This window comes from Crocuta crocuta, unplaced genomic scaffold, assembly GCF_008692635.1.
Source record: "Crocuta crocuta isolate KB4526 unplaced genomic scaffold, BGI_CrCroc_1.0 scaffold3, whole genome shotgun sequence".
Classification (NCBI taxonomy): domain Eukaryota; kingdom Metazoa; phylum Chordata; class Mammalia; order Carnivora; family Hyaenidae; genus Crocuta; species Crocuta crocuta.
The window spans coordinates 8505523-8527759 of NW_027529934.1; the positions used below are offsets into that span (position 1 = coordinate 8505523).

Sequence of the window (22237 nt, forward strand, 5' to 3'; positions counted from 1 at the left end):
TAAATTTTGCTGAAAATAATAAAAATGGGTAGGATAGTTGACAAGACCAGGCTAATAAGCCAACTTTATCTCTCACTACTCTCCTCTTAGGTGTTAAGCACCATCTTTGCTGCACTTCTTTCCATTCCTCATATATACCACACACTCTTGTCAAATATACACTCATTTACTAATTCAACAAAAGTGCTAAGTACCTACCATGTGTTAAACATCATGCTAGGTGACTGGATGAATGGTAAACATAACACAACTTGCTCTCAAGAAGCTCATGTTCTTATAAAAGAGACAGACATTTTATAGACAGCCACAAAAAATATTAAGTACGTAACGATAAGGGAAAATGCAAGGTACTGTGGGAAAGACAGTGTAATGTATTCTCGAAGGCTGAGAAAGCCTTTTTCTGTGGAAATACTTAAATTGAGACCTGAAGGATGTAAGTAGCTCTGTGAAACAGCATGGTGTACACCAGGATGTTGAGTTAGTGAAGGAGAATAGAAGTGGATATATGAAGGATATGATTAGGATAATTCTCAGAAAATTGTGACTAGCAGCTGGATAGATGGTGGTGCCATTTATTGGAATAGAGAGATCTAGAATACAAACAGGCCAATGGACAAGATCGTGAATTTAATTGTGGACATTTAGGTAGACGTACTTACGAGAAAATTAAGTGGTGATGAGCAACAGGCATTAGGACATATATGTCTTGGACTAAGAACAAAAATCTGGGCTATGGAGACACATTTTAGATTATCAGTACATGTAATCAAAGTCACAGGAAGAGATCAAATAAATCACTTAGGGAAAATATATAGTGCCAAAAAAAGTAAGTACCAAATATTTAGAGGACAGAAGAGGAAAAAAAAAACTATAGAGAATGAAAACCAGGATAGTAACAGAAGACAAAAAAAAAGAATATTTCAAGGAGAGAGGTGTGAAATGCTAGGGAGCCATCAAGTAAGATGGAAATATTTACTCCTTGACTTAAAACATTTTTCCCTCTTGGGCTGGTAAAATTTATGCTCATCTTTCAGGTTTCTGCTGAGTTATTTCTCCAGCTAGTATTGCCAGAATTCTTAATTCTGACTTATATCTGTCCTATGTACATCCTATATACATCCTCCTATCATAGCTTTTATCGTTCTGTGTTGTAACTATAATTGCCTATTTATGTGTCCATATCTCCACTGTAATTCAAGCTTCTCAAATGTATGCAAGACTGTGGATCTGGTTCAAAGCTGTGTCTCCCTCAAATGCAGTCTTTCTCATATTTGTCCCCTATCCTTCCCATAGCTACTAACATAGCACCCAGGAGCAAGGTCTATATTCATTAAATAGTCGTTTACATTTGTTTAATACCTATTATATGCCAATCACTGAAGTGGGAGAAACAAAGCATTAATGTTAGACAAGAATCTTACCCTCAAAGAGCTTCTTTTCTGATTATATGCAGCTACAACTTAAATGAACAAATAGGGACCAAGTGTATTTCTTACCATGTCAGTAGTCATCACTTTTGCCACAATATGTGTTATAGTCTTTCCAAAATCTCTTTTTCCCTTCCTGCGCCTCAGGATTCTTGGAAAGAAAGGTCCATGAACTCTAGAGTTGAAAACATTTATTTATGATTAAATTAACCTGAAAATTTACAATTCCTGCTTCCTATTACTTAATCATGCTAAGTGTCATCAAAAGAAAGAAAGTCTAACTTTTATCATTACTATCAGCCGAAAGGGACACTCCTTTTCCAATAGATGTAGATTTACTAAAATCCTTAGGTGTCATATTTTGAGTTCTCTGAAGCACATTATTATTTGATACAAATGGGATATAGCCTTAATACCAATATTTTTAATCTACAAAGTTTTCATTAAACATTTCAAAAGTAAACCGAGTCCGTGTTTTTATACCTATTTAAGCAAGTAGTTATGATCTTGAGAAAGAGAACTACTTGCCCGTTTCTTCACCATGTACCTGATCACTAGCTGCTCAGAGTACAGCATCCTATGTTCACAAAATACAGTAGTTTATCATGCAATCCTAGTTTTAAAAATCAAAAGTATGTTTAGCGTTTTTTAAGTCATATTTATCAAGGTATAATTTACACGACAGACACTCATTTTAAGTAAACCATGCCATGAGGTTTCACAAATGTGTGCACTCATTTAACTCAATCACAATAATCAAGATACAGAACATTCCCATCACACTGACAGGTTCCTTTGTGCATCTTTGCAGTCAATCCTCCACACCTATGCCCAGACAACCACTAATCTACTTTGTCGTTAGATAACCCTTTCTTGGAATTTTTAAATAATATTTTTAAAGTGAAAACATATATGAAGTACTCTTTTGTGTCTAGCTTTTTTCACTCAGTCCATGTTGAGATCCATCGTGTTATTTTGTGTATCATTTTGTTTATATTGCTGAGTAGTGTTTCATTATTTGATTTTCTGTGTACAAGATCATGTCATCTGCAAATAGAGATAATTTTATTACTTCTTCCTTTCCAATCTGGATAGCTTTTCTTTTTCTTGTCTATTGCTCTGTCTGGAACCTCTAGTACTATTTGTTTTTTTTTTCTTTTTTTAATTTTTTTTTAATGTTTTATTTATTTCTAGGAGAGAGAGAGACAGCGTGAGCAGGGGAGGGTCAGAGAGAGAGGGAGACACAGAATCTGAAGCAGGCTCCAGGCTCTGAGCTGGCAGTCAGCACAGAGCCTGACGCGGGGCTCAAACCCACGAACCACGAGATCATGACCTAAGCGAAAGTCGGACGCTTAACCGACTAAGCCAACCAAGCGCCCCCCTCTAGTACTATTTGAACAGAGGTGGTAAGAGTGGACATCCTTGTCTTCTTCCTTGTCTTCTTTCCTTAAGATCTTCCTGATCTTAGGAGGGAAACATCCATTCTTTCACCACTAACTATGATTAACTTAAAGGTCTTTCAGAGAAGGCTTTGAACAGGTTAAGAAAGATCGCTTCTATCCCAAGATTTTTGAGAATTTTTATGATGAAAGTGTCGAATTTTGTCAAATTCTTTTTCTGTATTAAGGTGTGGCTTTTGTATTTTATTCTATTAATATGGTGTGTTATACTGATTTGTTTTTATATGTTAAACAAATTTTACAACCCCGGGATTAATCCCACTTAGTCTTAGTGCCTGATCCTTTTAATGTGTTGCTAGACTCAGTTTGTTAGCATATTCCTGAAGACTTTTGCATCTATATTCATAAGGGATATTATTCTATAGGGTTGTTTTTTTTCTTGTGATGTCTTTGTAGTTTTTGTATTAGCCTAATAGTGGCCTCACTGAATGAGTTAGGTAAGTATTCCCTTCTATTTTGAAAGTTTATAAGTAATTGGTGTTAATCCTTGAAATGTTTGGTAGAATTCACCAGTGAAGACATCTGGTCTTTGGTTTTTCTTTGTGGGTAGTTTTTAATTTTCTAATTCAATCTCCTTACTTGCTATAGGTCCACTCAGGTTTTATGTTTTGGCTTGAGTCAGTTTGGGTAGATTGAATCTTTTCAGGAATTTGTCCACTTGATCTGGTGATCTAATTTGTTGGCATGTAATTGCTCAGAGTATTCCTTAGTAATCCTTTTTATTTCTGTGCAGGTTTTTATGTGGATGTAAGTTCAACTTAGTTGGGTAAATACCAACTAGCAGCAAGCACTATCCCTTACTATTGCTAGGCTCATATGCTTAGACCACATTTAGCTTTTACGAAACTGCCAAACTGTCTTCCAAAGAAGCTGTACTGTTTTTGCATTCTGATCAACAAGAAAGGCAAGTTCTTGTTCCACACCCCTGTCAGCAGTTGATATTGTCAGGGTTTTTGTTTATTTCTGTTTTAGTTTCTGTTTTGGATATTAACCATCCTAATAGGTAAGTGATGGTATCCCATTCCTTTAATTTGCAGTTCCCTAATGACAACGACAATGATTTTGAGCATCTTTTTATAGGCTTTTCTTTTCTTTCTTTCTTTGTTTCTTTGTTTCTTTCCTTCTTTCTTTCTTTCTACCAGTTATATATCTTGTTTGGTGAGGTGTTTGTTCAGAATGTTTGTCCCATTTTTAATTGGGCTGTTACTCAGAATGAACTTTAAGAGATCTTTGTATATCTTAGATAATACAAGTCTTTTATCAGATATGTGTTTTACAAATGTTATCTTCAAATTTTTGGCTTTAATTCTCTTAAAAGTGTCTTTCACAGAGTGTTTTTAATTTTAATACAGTCCAATTTCTCAATTTTTTTTCTTCCACAGATCATACTGTCAGTGTTTTATCTAAGAATTCATTGCCAACCCAAGTTCACTTACTTTTTCTTCTATGTTTTATTCTAAAAGTCTTAGTTTTATTTTACTTTTAGGTCTATGGATCGCTTTCAGTTAGTTTTTGTGAACATGTAAGGCCTGTGTTTAGGTTCATCTTTTTGTATATGGATGTTAAATTACTATATAGCACCATTTGTTGAAAAAAATACTCTTTCTCCATTGAATTTTCTTTGCCCCTTTGTCAAAGATCAGTCAACTATATTTGTGTGGATCTATTTATGGACTCTATTCTGTTCCATTGATCTACGTGATCACTAATACCAGGCTTTCTTGATTCTTGTCGTTTTATAATAGGCTTTAAAAGTGGGTAATATGAATGCTCCCTGTTTATTCTTCCTCAGCACTCTGTTAGGTATTGTAGGCTTCATGCCATTCCGTATGAATTTTAGCAATAGTCAATATCTACAAAATAGCCTGCTGGGATTTTCGTTAGGATTGCATTGAATCTACACATCAATTTGGGAAGAACTGACATATAAACAATATTGACTCTTCCAATCCATTCAGAGAATATCTCTCCATTTATTTACATTTTTATCTGTCATCATAGTTTTGTAGTTTTCCACATATGGATTCTATATATATTTTATTAGATCTGTACCTAAGTATTTCATTTTTTTGCTTTATTATGATATTTTTAAAATTTCAAATCCTTGTTACTGGTATATAAAAAAACTATTGACTATTAACCTTGCTATACTTATTAGTTCCAGGGTTTTCTTTTTGTTGATGATGTGATGATGATTCTCTGAGATTTTTTATGCACACAATTATGTCACCTGCAAAGACTTTTATTTCTTTCTTCCTTCTGTATATCTAGTATTTCCGTTTCTTGTCCTGTTGCATTATCTAGGACTTCCAGCATGACATTAAATAGGAATAATGAGGAAAAAATATCCTTGCCTTATTAGGGGAGAAACATCCAGTTTCTCATCATTAAATATTAATGTTAGTTATAGAATTTTTGTTGATGTTGTTCATCAATTTAAGGAATTCTCCTCTATTGCTTGTTAATGCTTGATATATCCATTCTTGAAAAAGGGATGCCAAAGTTTCCCACATATAATAGTGGATTTCTCTATGCATCCTTGCATTTCTATCAGTTTTTTCCAAAGCCTGCTTTGTCTGAAACTAATATAGTTAATTCAGCTTTTTAATGGTCGTGTTAGCATGAAGTATCTTTCTCTGACCCTTTACTTTTAACATTTCTAAGCCTTTACATTTAAGGTAAAGGCTTATTTCTTAGAGATAACATATAGTCGGGTCTGGTGTTTTTATCCACTTTGATAACTTCTATCTTTTATGTATTTAGACCATTTGCATTTGAAGTGATTACTGTTACAATGGAGGTGGGTGAGGGATGGGCTAAATAGGTGATGGGTATTAAGGAGGGCACTTGTTATGATGAGCACTGGGTGTAAATAAAATGTAAGTGATGAATCACTAAATTCTACTTCTGAAACCACTAGTTCACTATACTTTAACTATGACTTAAATGAAAATTTAGAAAAACAAAACAAGTGATTACTGACATAATCAAATTAATACCTACTATACTTCTAATAGTTTTGTTTGTTGTATTTGTTGTTATTTTCCCCTCCTTTTCTGCCTCCTTTGGTGACAGTTAAGCATTTTGTGATTCCACTTTCATCTATTCTCATCAATTATTTTTAAAAAATTAGTGTTTTCCTTATAGACTGCAATATATATTTTAAACTAATCTTAGCCTACCTCTAAAAAACACTATACTGCTTCATATATAGTGAAGGATTTTACTTATCCATACACTATTATCGCCCAATACCACCATAACTAATATTACTTTAAAGTTATCTTTTCAATCACTTGAGATAAAGACAAATAAAAGACTTTACCTTTAGTTATTCTTTCTCCAAAGCTCTTCCTTTCTATACATAGATCTGAGTTTCTGACCGTTAACAATTTTCTCCTCTCTAAAGAACTTTTCATTTTCCTTGCAGGGTGATAAATTCCCTTAGGTTTTTTTTTCTTTTTGTTTAAAAGAGCAATTACCCTTTCACTTTTGAAAAATACTTTCACTTGACATAGAATTCTAGGTTGGTAGTTCTTTCTTTCAATGCTTTGAATATTTAAATACTCTCTCATCTTGTTTGCATGGTTTCTTACAACAAGTCTATAGATAAGCTGATCTCTTCACCCTCAGTTTTTTTCTGTATGGTTTTCTTCAGTTTGAATATGATATGCCTATATATAGATTTTTTGGTATTCTTGCTTAGTGTCCTGAGCTTCCTGGGATCTATGATTTGGTATCTGCATTTAATTTTGGAAAATTATTTAATTCAAACCACTCATCATTATTAATTCAAATATTTCTTCTGCTGCATTTGCTTTTTTTCTCTTCTGGTATTCCAATTACACATATGCTGCACCCTTTGAAATGGTCTTACACTACTTGGATGTTTTGTCTTTTCATTCTTTTTTCTATTTGCATTTGTTTGAAAAGGTTCTTTGACATACTTTCAAGCTCACAGATTTCTTTCCTCAGTTTCATCCCATCTATTAGTAAACCCATCAAAGATATTCATTTACAGCATTTTTTATTTCCAGCATTTTCTTTTAATTCATTGAGTTTCTATTTTATGCTTACATTATTCATCTGTTCTTGCATGTTGTGTCCTTTTTTCATTAGAGACTAACATATTAATTAGTTATTTTAAATTCCACCTGATTAATTACAAGATCATAACTGAGTCTGGTTCTGATGCTTGCTTCCTCTACTCAGGCTTAATTTTTTCTTGCCTTTTAGCATGTCTTATAATATTTTGTGGAAAACCAAGCATCATATATTGATTAATAAAAACTGAAGTAAACAGGCTTTTAGTCTAAGGTTTTATATTAATCTGGCCAGGAGATAAACTGATTGCTGTAGCTATAGTTATCACAGGTTTCAAAATCCTATGGTTTCCATATTTGTGCCTTTGAAAACTCCTCTTCAGACTAGGTTTGTGTCTTGTAGCTCTTTTAGTTATAATTCCATTATTTTACTGGAGCCTAGCCTGGTGTGTTATAAGGTAAGGTGGAGAAAAACTGTTCTATAATCTTATGATTAAATATTAGTATTTTAATGGGTCTATGTCCATGGACTGTGACCTTCACAAGAGTTTCTTAGTGGCCTCTTCTCAGAGAGGAAGGCTAGAGGGGGGTTGGAGTTAAGGAAATGCCCTTTCCCTAGGTGGGCAAAGGCTCTGGAAAAGTCTTTTCCCCTGGTAAATAAATCCTTGTCATGGAGATGCTCTGGATGTATTTCACAATGGTAAGTTTTCCTGTCCCCAACCAGGGGCATAGTGGGATTTTTCTTGGCCTTTCATCCAAGAACTTAGTGAGATTCCTGGAGGCAAAACCCCACAGAGAAGTAGGGTGCCTCTCTAAGAACTGCAGCCCACCAGGAGTTTCTGACTTGCATACTGGCCCACATTTAACCTCCAGCAGTTTATCAAAATTATCCATTTAAGTATTCTTACAGTTTATGGCTCTAGGGAGTTATCTGTTCCAGGTAGGCAGATCTTGGTTGTGACTCTGAATTTACTTCTTTCCCCAGATTTTATGGTAACAGTTTGCTGTGTGATCTCAGTTTTCTTATGGGTCCAAGAAAGTCATTTTCAGTTTCCTCAGCTTTTTTCTTGTTTTCAGGATGGGAGTGATAACTCATAAGCTCTTTATATGTCAGAGCCAAATCTGAAAACATTTGGTTCTTTTCTAGTTTCCATTTCTCTGTTGAGATTTTCTGTCTACTTATTAGCACCAAGTTTTCTTATAATTCTTAGAACATATTTATAATAGCTGCTTTGAAGTTTTAGATAAGTCTGATTTTACTATCTTTCTTCCTGGGTATGGATCCTATTTTCTGGTTTCTTTGCATGTCCATTAATTTGTGGTTGAACAGTAGAGACTTTGGAAAATATACAGTCATTAACTCTGGATTGTGTTATATTCTTCTGAAGATTGTTAGTCTTGTATTCTAGCAGGCAATTATCTTGCCTGGGGTCAAAATCCAGCTGAAATATCTGTTCAGTTCTTTTAACCTCCATGTTTCAACTACATACTTTTTTTGAAGCATGGTTCCAAAATTTCTCTCCCCCACGAATGCTAGCATAGTTTAGTGGTCAGTCAAGAATTTGGGCAGAGTTTATGCTCAAATTCTGGATCTGACCCCTTTTGCAACTTTCTTCTTTCAGGATATCCCATTTAAATTTCCACCTGTTTTGCCAGCCTTGAACTCTGTCCTTTGCCACCTTGTAACAGTAGGACTGCATTTTTTGCTGCCAGAGCTATGAGAACTGGTGATCATTTTCAGACTGAAAAGCAAATCCTCGTTTCTTACCCATTCCAAGGATAAACTTTTCTGGCTGCTGCCTGCTTTGGTAATTTTACAGTGTCTTCAAATAGCTGGATATTTTAAAATTTTTGTCCAAATTTTATAATTGACCAATTAACTCATTCCAACACTTCCAGACCTAGATTCTTGTGATTATAAATTTTAAAATGAAAGAACCCCATGTGGCCCTATGCCATTAGAATCTAAAGTCTAGTGATGTTAATTTGTATTCAAATTCAACTTTTGTTGAATCTGGATTTCTAGATAAGTAGATTTCAAAAATCTTATCTACATTGATTTCCCAAAGTAATCCCAAGGTTTTGTTACACAGGAATCCCTATAAACAACATTAAAAATAGGGACTAACTGGGATTTTTAATGATTAAAAAAATATGTCAAGAAAATACAAAAAGAAAAGATTTAGTTAAAAGTTAATTGTTAGACAAGTAAAATGTGGCTCAAAATTCAAAAGGCAAAAAATGTGTACAAGTAGAACATATAAGAAGGTGTTTAACAATCTAGTATGAAATAGTCAGAAGTTCTTTGGCTCCATTCAAAATTTTCCATTAATTTTGAAACCATAAAGCAAGTATTCCTGTTTCTCCTCTATCTAAAACAAAGACAGAAATATATACTTCACTGCATAGTAATGTAAAAATATTTTAATACATTTTGAAGTACTCTGGAGAATGGTGCTAGCTAAATCTACATTGTTTTATTTATCATAAAAACAACTTATCAACCTAATGTTGGTTAGCAAGGAAGAAATTATGAGGCAGCCAAATTAATCAACTTTTTCCTTTACTTTGCATACTATATGTAGTGGAGATCTGCCTCCTCTTTTCTTAGGCTCTGGCCAAAATCAAAAAGATAAAGATGAAAAATAAAGGAAAGCTAGATTGAGGACACTTTTTAAATCTGAAATTCCAATGATTTCAGTGAATTCAGTTATATAAAAATAATTTTCCAATACTGGTAGTTGTAGTTTGTTCTTACCTCAAAATTGAACATCTAATTTTATAATCTACTTCAATCATAGTAACATATATGACAAGTTAAGTGACATGATAAAAGAATGACCATGTAATCTTTTTGTTTAAAATGGAACAAATTATTACCGGAGGCGTAAATCTTCCCACATTTTCAATAATCCACACAACATTACTATCTCATAGTATTTTTTCCAGCATTCAACAGCCTCTGCTGCGGATGGATCTTCCTTAATATTGCTCTGATACTCGATGAGTTCAACACGTTTATTTTTATACTTCTCCAAAGTTTTTTTGAAACGTTGTGCAATAGGACCAGGTATGGTTCCATCTTGTATATCACACCACCTGAAAAGTATCAACATAATTAACAATGTTTACCTTATATAATGTCCTGAGTAAGTTTTTAACTATACTTACAAATTAATTCTTTCTTCAATCAAAGCGGTATAATTCTCACAACTTTCTTCATCATCCCAGTCTCTCCAAAGAAAGTCATAAAAAAACCTATGATGAATCAAATTAATAAAAAAGTGATCAAAAAGAGCCAGTACCACATATAGAATTAAAACGACATTCTCATGTTGGAATTCTTTATATGAATTCTAAGAAAATACATTTAAATATATATTTATAAATATATATTTAAATCCTTTAAATGTTTTATTTATTTTTGAGAGAGAGACAAATAGAGCATGAGCAGGGGAAAGGCAGAAAGAGAAGGAGACGCAGAGTCCAAAGCAGGCTCCCGGCTCTGAGCTGTCAGCACAGAGCTTGATGTGGGGATTGAATTCACACGAGATCATGACCAGTGCCAAAGTCAGACACTTAACTGACTGAGGCACCTAGATGCCCCAGAAAAAAAAAATTTTAATACCCTTTCAGTAAACAAATACTAAAATCAACTTTCATTTTTTTATAATTTAAGTTTAATTATTTTGCAAAAGAGAGAAAGTGCAAGTGGGGAAGGGTAGAGAGAGGGAGAGAGAGAATCTCAAGCAGGCTCTGCAACTGTCAGAGCAGAGCCCATTGCGGGGCGTGAACTCCCAAACCATGAGATCATGATCCAAGCCAAACTAAAGAGTCAGACACTGGGGGCCTGGGTGGCTCAGTCGGTTGAGTGGCCGACTTAGGCTTAGGTCATGATCTTGCAGTTCATGGTTTTGAGCTCTGTGCTGGGCTCTGTGCTGACAGCCTGGAGCCTGCTTCATATTCTGCCTCCCTCTCTCTCTCTGCCCCTCCCCAGCTCATGTTCTCTCTCTCTCTCAAAGATAAATAATAAACTTAAAAATTTTAAAAAAAAAAGAGTCACACATTTAATGGACTGAGCCACCCAGGGGACCCTAAAATCAAGCCTTTAAAAATTAGGTGATCTAGATTCTACTTGAGGTTACTTATAAGATAATGTTTCTTGAAGTGGGAATGTAAAATGCAGGTTCCAAAAATTCTAGATTTTGGCTATGATTTTGTTCAACAAAGAAATAATACTTAGGATACAATCAGATTTGTATATTCTGGGGGAAGTGTTAGAAAAACAAAAATGTGCCCCCAAAATACTCTGTATTATGTTTATAGATAACTTCTCTCAAATTGTATCAACTTGTAAGAAGCAATCATAATGTGGATAATGACATCTAGTATTTGTAATGTCTTTACATGTGAAAAATAAAATCTAATATATTTAAGATGCTTAAAATATGAAGAAAATTTAATGTTACTATCTCTAGAAGTTTTTAAAATCAATTTTTGAAAATTCAAGATCAAAACAATGGCAAACTGTTCATTGCACGTATATAATACTTCCAAAAAAATGCTTAAAAGAGTTATAAGTATGTTCATTAAAAATGGACAGGGGCACCTGGCTGGCTTAGTCAGTGGAGCATATGAATCTTGATCTCAGGGTCATGAGCTCAAGCCCCATGTTGGGTATAGAGATTATTTAAAAAATAAATAAACAAAAAAACAAACTTTAAAAAACATGGACAAAATGAATTTAGTAGTGAGTAAAAATTAAATCAATAACTATTATAAAGTGATGTGTACTTACATATTAACTTTTTGAATCTATAATTTTAAGAGGTAAAAAGGTCAAATACCTTACAACTTCCAAGGCCAAAGCAATATCATGATTATCAGAATCTTGTCCTTCAACAGGGTACACTTCCAAGAGAGGCACACTGTGCTCTAGTTCTTCCAAAATCTCATTGACCAAACCCCTTGGAATATTTGCAATGTTAGAAGAAAAGGGCTCAGCCACAGATACAGTGACTTTGAAACAAGATGATGAGCTTTGGCGTGGTTTACAAATTACCTAAGATAAATATTATAAAACTGTAGTTACAAATCAAAATAAACCACAAGGATTTTTTTCCTTACACATGATCTACTTATAAAATTTCTTCTTTTAAATTTTATAATTTCTTCAACCACACATACAAAGTAATTATAGATCAATATTAAATAAAATAACATAATTTTTCAAAGCCTACTTTTGTTGTTGTTGTTGTTCCAGTGTAGTTAACAGTTCTATATTAGTTTCTGGTGTACAATAAAGTGATTCAACAATTCCATATACTAATCCGTGCTCATCAAGATAAGTGTTAATCCTCTCCACCTATTTCACTCATCCCTCTACCCACCTCCCCTCTGGTAACCATCTGTTCTCTATAGTTGAGTTTGTTTTTTTTGTTTTCTTTCTTCATTAGTTTCCTCTCTCTTTTTCTCTCTTTTTAGTTAGTTAGTTACTTAGTTAGTTTACTTACTTATTTATTTATTTATTTAGAGACAGAGGGAGAGCACATGAGAACAGAGGAGGGGCAGGGAAAGAGAGAGAGAAAATCCTAAGCAGTCTCTGCACTGTCAGCACAAAGCCTGACATTGGCTCAAACTCGTGAACCATGAGATCATGACCTGAGATGAAATCAAGAATCAGATGCAATCAAGAATCAGACACTTAACTAACTGAGCTACCCAGGCACCCCTCTCTTCATTTGCTTTCTTTATTAAATTCCACATGTGAGTGAAATCATACAATATTTGTTTTTCCCTGGCATATTTCACTTAGCATCATACTCTCTAGATCCACCCATGTTGCTACTAGTGGCAAGATTTCATTCTTTTTAATGGGTTACTAATATTCCATCACATACACACACACTGTCTTTATCCATTCATCTGTCACTGCACACTGGACTGCTTCCATAATTTAGCTATTGTAAATAATTATGCAATAAACACAGGGGTGCATATATCCTTTTGAAGTAGTGTTTTTGTATTCTTTGAGTAAATACTCATTAGTATGAATGCTGGATCACTAGTTCTATTTTAGTGTTTTGAGGAACCTCCATACTGTCTTCCAATGGCTGTACCAGTTTGCATTCCCAAGGGGATTGCAAGAAGATTTCTTCTTCTCCACATCTTCATCAACACTGTTGTTTCTTGTGCTTCTGATTTTAGCCATTCTGAAAGGTGAGATAATATCTCATTGTATATCCCTGATGATGAATGGTGAGTATCTTTTCATGTTTTCATGTCTGTTGGCCATCTGAATGTCTTCTTTGAAGAAATGTCTGTTTATGTCTTGTGCCCATTTTATAACTGCATCATTTGTTTTTTGGGTGGTGAGTTTAATAAGTTCTTTATATATTTTAGACACTAACCCTTTATCAGATATTTCATTTGCAAATATCTTCTCCCATTCACTAGGTTATCTTTTAGTTTTGTTGCTTGTTTCTTTCACTGTGCAGAAGCTTTTCATTTGGTGAAGTCCCAATAGTTTATTTTTGCTATTGTTTCCCTTGGCTCAGAAGACCTATCTAGAAAAATGTTCCTATGCCTGATATCAGAGAAATTACTGCCTGTGCTCTCTTCTAGGATTTTTATGGTTTCAGATCTCACATTTAGGTCTTTAATTTATTTAGAGTTTATTTTTGTGTATGGTGTAAAAAGAGGACCAGTTTAATTCTTTTGCATGTTGCTGTCCAGTTTTCCCAGCACAATTTGTTGAAGAGACAGTCTTTTCCCATTGCATATTTTTGCCCCCTTTGTCAAAGATTAATTGACCATATAGTTGTGGGCTTATTTTTGGTTTTCTATTCTATTCCATTGATCTATGTGTCTGTTTTTGTGCCAGAACCACACTGTTTTGATTATTACCACTTTATAGTATATTTTGAAATCTTGGATTATATACCTATAGTTTTGTTCTTCTTTTTCAAGATTTCTTTGGCTATCCAAATTAAAATATAGTGTAATAATGGTTTCAGGAGTAGAATTTCATGATTCATCACTTACATATAACACCTAGTGCTCATCCCAACAAGTGCCCTCCTTAATGCCCGTCACTCATTTAGCCCATCCCCCCAAAAGCACCCCTCCGGCAACCCTCCACTTGTTCTCTGTATTTAAGAGTCTCTTACGGTTCATCTGTTGTTTCTTAAATTCCACATATGAGTGAAATAATATATTCATCTTTTTCTGACTTATTTTGCTTAGCATAATACATTCTAGTTCAATCCATGTTGTTGCAAATGGCAAGGTTTCATTCTTTTTGATAGCCAAGTAATATATTCCATTGTATATTTACATACCATGTCTTTATCCATTCACCAGTTGATGGACTTTTGGGTTCTCTTCCCTCTGGTATATTTTAAATTTAAGTTATGGAGTTCTTCTCTGAGTGGTTCTTTTTTTTATATAGTTTCTATCATACTGTTAGGGGTCTGAGGTCCTCCACTCTTTCTCATATCCAGTGAGTATTTTAATGACTAATACTTTAAATTTTCTATCAGGCATATTACTTATCTCCATTTTGTTTAGGTCTCTTGCTGTAATTTAGTCCCATTCTTTCACTTGGGATATATTCCTCTGTCTCCTCATTTTGTCTAACTCTCTGCGTCTCTTTATATGTGTTAGGAAAGTCAGCTATGTCTCCTGCTCTTGAAAGCAGCAGACTTATGAAGAGGAGGTTCTGTGGTGCCCTGCAGTACAATATCCACTGTTCATCAGAACCTGGCACTTCAGGGGTGTCCACTATGTGGCATGCATGTTACTATTGTGGCTGAGCCACTTTTGACTTCAGTACAGTAGTCTTCAATGGCTTTCTTTGCCTGTTGCAAGCAGGGTATGCCCCTATATTGTTAGTGAGTCAATCTGGGGCTGCCTTGAGCCTGACTTGGGTCAGATCAGACATTTGCCAGAGATGCAGTAGCACCAAACTACAGGGTGCTCTCCCTGTGTTGTCTGCTGAGAAGCTTTCATTAGTGGGCAAGGCCTGCAGTCAGATCAGATGTCTGTCCCTAGCCCTCTTCAGGGGCCACAATCAAACTGGTATGTGTGGTTTTATTCCTTTCTCCCTGGGGCAGGAGTCACTTTGGGATGGTGCCAGCCACTGTCAGGACTGCCTGCACAGTGCCACATTTGTACTGCTTTGGATGGACTCCTGCCCAGGATGTTTTGGATGGGTCAGGTCTGTAAGAGAATGCAGGAGTGGGGACACGAGGTGCCAGCAAGGTCTGCACTGGTCAGCTGTGGGAAGATGCATGCTATGGCCCTAGAAAACTTCTGCCAAGGCCAGGCTGGAGGGGAGGGTCATGCAGAAGAGGGGGCAGCAGGGCAATTAGAGTTTCTTCAAATGTCTGGTGATCTTGGCTGTCTGCTAATTTTAAAAGTGGAGCATTAAAAAGGTGCTTGGGAGGTCTGGGTATATGGGTGGAACAAATCTAGTATGGATGTTCTACTGGCAGGAACATCTGTAGAACATCTGTAGGATGTTCTGGACCAGTTCTATCCATGGTAACTCAATATGCCAATGACCTTTAAGTCTTTTATTTTGACCTGAACATAGAAAATTCTTTGAACTGTCATGTCTAAAGGGATATGCCTTAACTGCCTGTGTTATAGAAGCAGAGTCAGAGTAGATGGTAGAGGATGCTAACATTCAGTACCACTAAACTTTGACTTATTCCCTTCTTCTCAGTGGGATACTACCATCCTTAACTATACTTCTCAAGACAGCTTTTTAAGTCTGTACATGTATGTCTTTTGTCAAATTTGGGAAATTTCAGCCATTACTTTATTTAATATTTTTTCAGCCACACTGTTTCTTCTTTTAGGACTCAGAAAGATATGAATGTTAGGTCTTCTGTTATAGTCCAACATGTCCCTGAAGCTCTGTTGATTCTGTTTTCCAGTTTATATTCTCTCTGGTGTTCAATTAGGTAATTTCTATTTTTCTATTGTCAAGTTCAGTGATTGTTTACTCTGTTTTCATTCTGCTATTCAGCACATCCTTTTGAGTTTTATTTCAGTTACTTGATTTTTCAAGTTCTAAAACTTTGGGTTTTGTGTATATATTTCATTTACTTATATAGATTTCTAATTTTTGGCTGAGACTTTCTATTTTTTTGTTTCACATGTATTCATAATTGCTCAGTGATGCATTTTTATGGTGATTGCTTTAAAGCCCTTGTCAAATAATCATAGCATCTGTGTTACCTCAGTGTTGGTGTCTATTGTTTTATCTCATTCAAGTTGAGATCATCCTAGTTCTTAAGGGATTGAGAAGTGATGACAAGTGATCTTCTGTTGAAAGCTGGATATTTTGAGTATTATATCATGAGATTCTTGACCTCATTTAAATCTTTTATCAGTCCTCTTCTGACACCAATGTGACATAGAAAGCAAGTTGCCATCCTGTTACAGCCAGATGGGGATGGAAGTCCAGATTCTCTACCCAGCCTCTGCTGACTGGGGAGAGTATGTGTGTTTACTGCTATTCTGGGGTGGGAATTCAGATTCAACATTAGATTTCTTCTGATACCACTCCCCAGCTGCGAGAGAGAGGAGTACTTCATTACTGCCCCTCATGTTGTTTCCATTGACATTGTGGTAGGGTGGGGAGAGTCCTGATTCTCCTCCACTAGATCTTTTCTGACATCACTGCTGCAGGAAATGGAAGGCATCTCTCCTTACCGGTGCAGGTGGTAGTCCAATCTTCCCATGTAGTCCACATTGACTCCATGGGGGACAGGGGAAGTTCCTTATCAGCCAGCTCCCCATTTTATTCCCACTAAGTCTTCTCTAACACCACTCTGGCAAGTGTAATTCCTTGTTACAACTTGACAAAAGTGGAAGTCTAGGCTCTTCACTTAGCCTTTTCCCGCAGTGGGGAGAGAGGGGTAGCAGTTTTGTTTTGTTTTGTTTTTCTCCTGTGGTGTTTGGCTCTCCCTTTCCTGATCCTTTGGCTAGAGAAAGTAGGCCTTTGCTGGGAGCGGGTGGGGAGCTTTTTAAATATTTTATTTTGGTCTATACCTATTGGGTGTTTCTAGGTTGCCAGCTTCTCCGGTACCCAGTCTAGGATATATGAAGCAAACCTAAGGAAAGTCACTATAATGTCATTCCTTGGGTCATGAGGTCTCTAGCCAATCTGCCTTCTATTCACCTTCTAGAGTCTTATGTTTTATATTAATATAATCCAGGTGGAGTTTTTTTTCTTGTTTCTTTTCTTTTCTTTCCTTATTTTCTTTTCTTTTTTTTGGCTGTACTTGGTAGGAAGAATAGCAAAAAATCATGTCTACTTCACCTTTTGGAAGTGGAAGTCTCTGTTTCTTAAATAGCTTTCAACCAATTTTTCTTAGCTCTACCTTTGGTCCCATTTCCAGACATCTAAGTAGAGTCAATTCTGGAGCTTTCGCATTATGCAGTGTATATCAAGTTGTTTTTTTGACCTTCCCTACTACCAACTTAGAATTCAATTTTCTTAGCTCTGCTGTCAGTTGCCACTTATTTATCTGTTATTTCCCTTCTAAGTTTTGTTGCCATTATCTCCCTTACTATCTCTTGTCCTTATGTACCTTTTAAAAAATTCCTTTGCTATTGGGGTGACGGAGTTGCTCAGTCTGTTAAGTGTCTGACTTTGGCTCAGGTCATGTTCTCACATCTTGGGGGTTTAAGCCCCGTGTCAGGCTGTGCTGACAGCTCAGAGCTCAGAGCCTGGAGCCTGCTTTGGATTCTGTGTCTCCCTGTCTCTCTGCCTCTCCCTTGCTCATGCCCTGTCTCTCTCTTTCTCTCTCTCAAAAATAAATAAACATTTAAAAAAATTCCTTTGCTATCATATTGGTGGAGGACTCTGGGGACAAAGAAAGAATCCTACAAATTTTCAGAGAGAAAAATATATAGGTATTATCGGAGACTTGATGACATTGGCTTCTCAATCAGCAACACTGGAAGCACTGGAAAAATGAAGAGTATTTTCCAAATTCTGGTCATAAAGCTGTACCTAGAATCATGTACCCAGTCAATCTTTCAAATAAATATGAAGACACTGTGAAGATATTTTCAAGCACACAAGATTACAATAATTTTATCTTCTTTGTGTCCTTACCCATCAAGCTGTTGGGATAAGGTCCTTAGCCAAAATGAGAGACTAAATTAAGAAAAAAGATAAGAATTCTGGGAAACAGGCTATTTGCACAAGAGAATGGCAAAAGGAACTCCTAAGATGATGATGGAGGGAGATCCCAAGAGGACAGTTACCCATCAGGTCTAGAAATCACCAATCCAGGCTGTAGATCAGAGGATGCAAAAGACACTGATAGGCATGTTTATGTGTAGAAGACTTACATAACTGGGGAAGAGTTTGAAGACAAACTAGTAAGAAAACTAAAAGAAATTAAAAAATAAGGTAATCAACTCTAGGAAAACTTCTAAATGTCCAGGTAAGGAAAATTAATCATAGTATACTAAACAGTTTATCTATCTATGAAGTGAATATTATATGTCTATGAAGGTAAACACTGAGCATATGATAAAACCAAAATTATTATATAAGTATTTTGGGAGGATGGGATCATGTGGAAAATATGGGTATAAAGTGGTGGTAGTATAGAAAACACCTAAATGACCAAAAAAACAGATTTGAAATATCTGAGACAAGGGTATTTGTGATTATAGATATTAATGTCTATACAAGGACAATTATTCTCTAAGGGAATCAAACTTATGACATCAAATGTGCCACAATATTTAACCTATAGAATAGACTTTAAAAAGTAAAGTCTTACCAGATGAAGGGTTGGAAGTTGATGTATTATACTAAAAGGGTACCTTTTCATAGGAAGAATTTCAAATTTTGCCAACAGTTTTCTGATCCATTGTTTCTGTCTTAATCTAACTAAACCTCATAATTCAGATAAATGAAGATTAAAGGGAAATGATGGGAAAAGGCGACCCAAGTCTATTACAGCCTAAATTACTAATTTTAAAGAAGTGCACTTATGAGGGGCACCTGGGTGGCTCAGTTGGTTAAGCATCCAATTTGGGATAAGGTTGTGATCTCACCGCTCCTGAGTTTGAGCCTCACATCGGGCTCTGTGCTGACAGCTCAGAGCCTGGAGCCTGCTTTGGATTCTGTGTCTCCCTGTCTCTCTGTCCCTTCTTCTCTCTCTCTCTCTCAAAAATAAATAAACATTAAAAAAAAGAAATGCACTTTTGTTATTTGAGCAACTGAAACTAAGCTAATAAATACTGTCTGATATGCTAGATTCCATTTAATGATTAACCATGCACAGGTAAATGCCCCCCCTTACCTTCTTTTTATGCTATGAATTTGCTTAGAAACTTAAAATGGACATAAACTTTGTCAATCTCTGTTTAAGTATCAAAGCAACAAATTAGTAAGGTCATATATTGGTCATAAAAAGAACTGATAATTTCACTCAAAAGAACAAAGATCAGGTAAAAATTATTTACCTCAACCAGTATACCAACAAAAGGGATAGAAGCTTCTTCATATTTCACAAAGAATAACTCAGGATTAGTCTTCCAGACTCCAAGCCATTTGTCTTTCAGCTTTAACTTTTCTGACAGATATTTACTCATAGCCTCATCAGCATCTTCTGCCTAGCAAAAGAAAAAATATATATGTAGAAGGATATGTATAAATACTTTTACTGATTTCTATTTAAATATGGAACCAATATTCCCTTAAATAATTTTTAAAAACCTGGAAAGTAATAGATTTTAACTGATTTTTGTTTACTGGAAAATATCATAAACATTAAAATCTTAAGAGATCTATTCACCCTTAAAGAGATCTACTCTAATAGAGTAATTCAGTGCTGAGACATCTACTTGTTATTTATATTTAAGTAATTTGTTTTATCAATCCACTGAGGAGAAAGAACTGTAATTATACATTTAAAAATAGTAATTATCATATTAAAAATAGCAATTATTTTTTGAACTTTAAAGTTATAACCTATTTAAAACATATTCAGCATATAAAAATTTAAAACAGCACTGCACTCTGTAAAACAAACACTAAGCATTCAATAAATGCTGCCCATTTTTTAAATTCCAGTTCAGCTACCTCAAGGATGACAATAATCTAAACTACTGTGAAACTCAGTCATTACACGTCAGATAAATGACACAATAATTTATATAAACGTTTTTCAACTGCCTTTCAGAGACTTCATCTTCTCCAACCCTCAGTATCCGATATAAGTTGGCCATGAATAGTGTCCCAGTTTTATGGTAATGGTGTTTTTATTTTTTTATTAAAAATTTTTTTAATGTTTATTTATTTTTGAGAGAGAGAGAGAGAGAGCAAGAGCACAAGCAGAGGCAGGGGCAGAGAGGGAAACACAGAATCCAAAGCAGGCTCCAGGCTCTCAGCTGTAAGCAAAAAGCCCAATGCTGGGCTCCAACTCCATGATCCTGAGATCATGACCTGAGCCGAAATCAGATGCTTAACCAACTGGGCCACCCAGGTGCCCAGTAATGGTGTTTTTAAAAATAAAATGTTCTTCGGATTATAAAATACGGTTAATCTACAGAAAATCGGAAAAACATACAAAATGTGAGGAAAACAAAAACCATTCCTAATCCTGACAGCCAAAATAACCACTAAGATTTCCTTCCTGTCACTTTTCTATGTATATAGTCATCCATATATATGAATCACATTTTGTTTTGGCTCCTGTTTTAACTATAGCTTAAGTATAACTAAATGTTCTTGAAAACCTAACTTCCACTGCTGCTTGGGTCTCCACTATAATGCAGCCCCGACAAGTTCTTTTTTTTTTTTTTAATGTTTATTTATTTTTGAGACATAGAGCACGACGAGCGGGAGAGGGGCAGAGAGAGAGAGACAGACAGACAGACTCTGAAGCAGGCTCCAGGCTCTGAGCTGTCAGCACAGAACCCTACGCGGGTGTCCAACCCACGAACCTTGAGATCATGACTTAACTGACTGAGCCACCCAGGTGCCCCGCAGCCACAAGTTCTTTACTGCCCCCATCATTGGAAATTTAGTTTCTATTTTTTAATTTTGATAATTATTGGTGAAACGAATATCTCTGTGCAAAAATTCTCCTGCTGTAACTTAAAGAACAACAAAATAGGCTGGAATCATGATATGTGCTCGTCAGTGTTGCCAGGTGTTGCCAGGTACCTACATGTCTTGGATATGAAACATCATTCCACATCGCAGATTCATGTCTGGGACTCAAAGTGCAGACACTTTCAGTACTGTCAGGTCAAGGTCAAGGCTAAGTCTTCGTAGCTTACGTGCGGGCACAAACTGTTAAATGGGAAAACTTAAGCTGTAAACCTGGGCTCGGATAAGACCCATCCATCTCCTGGTGTTGGAAGCTCCCAGAAAGCCGGGAAACGCTCCACGGGAGCGGCCCCCCTAATCAACAATGGTCTTTCCTAACGGTAACGCGCTGGGGCCGGGAAGGGTGCCCCTGAGACAGCGGAGGCCCGGCCAACGCCGGTCACTTGAACTCCGGGAACCGCGGGCTCGGTCGGGGCTCCCTCACCTTACAGCCCTGCAGCACCTCGTCGCAGTACAGCGCCACCTTCTCGTCGCGCCACATCCCCCTCATGGGGGACACGCAGACTGGGGGCAACGGCCGCGCCTCCTCTTCAACCTCCTCCGGCACCGACAGGAGGGGCTCCTCCTCCGCCTCCTCTTCTTCTTCTTCGACCTCCTCCTCCTCCTCCGCCCCCTGACCCCGGCCCTCGGCGTGAGAGGCCGGCAGGAGCTGCAGCCGCCGCCTGGCCGCCTCCCGGCCCGCCTTCCCCTTCACCGGGCGCGGGGACGCCACCACCGACCGCACCGGGGATGCGACGCTCTTCGGAGTCCCTACCGCCCCCGAGTCCCGGGTGGACGCGGACACCCCTTTCTCGCCTCCCCTGCCGGGGCTGACGGCCCGGACGGAGTCGTCCGGCCCTGGAGCCCTGGCCCCCGACGCCATCTCCGCACACCACAAGGGCCGGCTGCGGGCCGTTGGCCACTTTTCCCGCCCGGAGCCCGCTGGCCAGTGGGCGANTGCGCGGTTCTCCTTGGAACCACCCGGCGACAGAATTCTCTCCCCAGCTCACATCTGCGTTTTCAGGGTGCTCGTGAGTCACCCCCACCCAGATCATCAAGACCTATCTAATACACCTCCTACGACCGCGTATCTACGCAAACACAACCAGAAAGAAAGTTTAGTTTTTACCCTTGAGGCCATAGTAACTGGAACCCTCTCTGCTCATAGCCAAAGGA

At 36.8% G+C, this 22237-nt stretch overlaps 1 protein-coding gene across 1 annotated transcript in view; it reads right to left on the minus strand.

Moving 5' to 3' along the window:
* Nucleotides 1-22012, minus strand: part of SHCBP1L (SHC binding and spindle associated 1 like) — a 35223-nt gene extending 13211 nt beyond the window's left edge. Inside the window, exons 1-6 of the mRNA XM_077763239.1 lie at nucleotides 21507-22012; nucleotides 19432-19581; nucleotides 11778-11992; nucleotides 10102-10188; nucleotides 9811-10029; nucleotides 1497-1602 (exon numbers count right to left, since the gene is read on the minus strand). Coding sequence (XP_077619365.1) covers nucleotides 1497-1602; nucleotides 9811-10029; nucleotides 10102-10188; nucleotides 11778-11992; nucleotides 19432-19581; nucleotides 21507-21944 — 1215 coding nt within the window. The 5' untranslated portion in view covers nucleotides 21945-22012. The remainder of the gene's footprint in view (nucleotides 1-1496; nucleotides 1603-9810; nucleotides 10030-10101; nucleotides 10189-11777; nucleotides 11993-19431; nucleotides 19582-21506) is intronic.
* Between the last annotated feature and the right edge of the window lie 225 nt (nucleotides 22013-22237).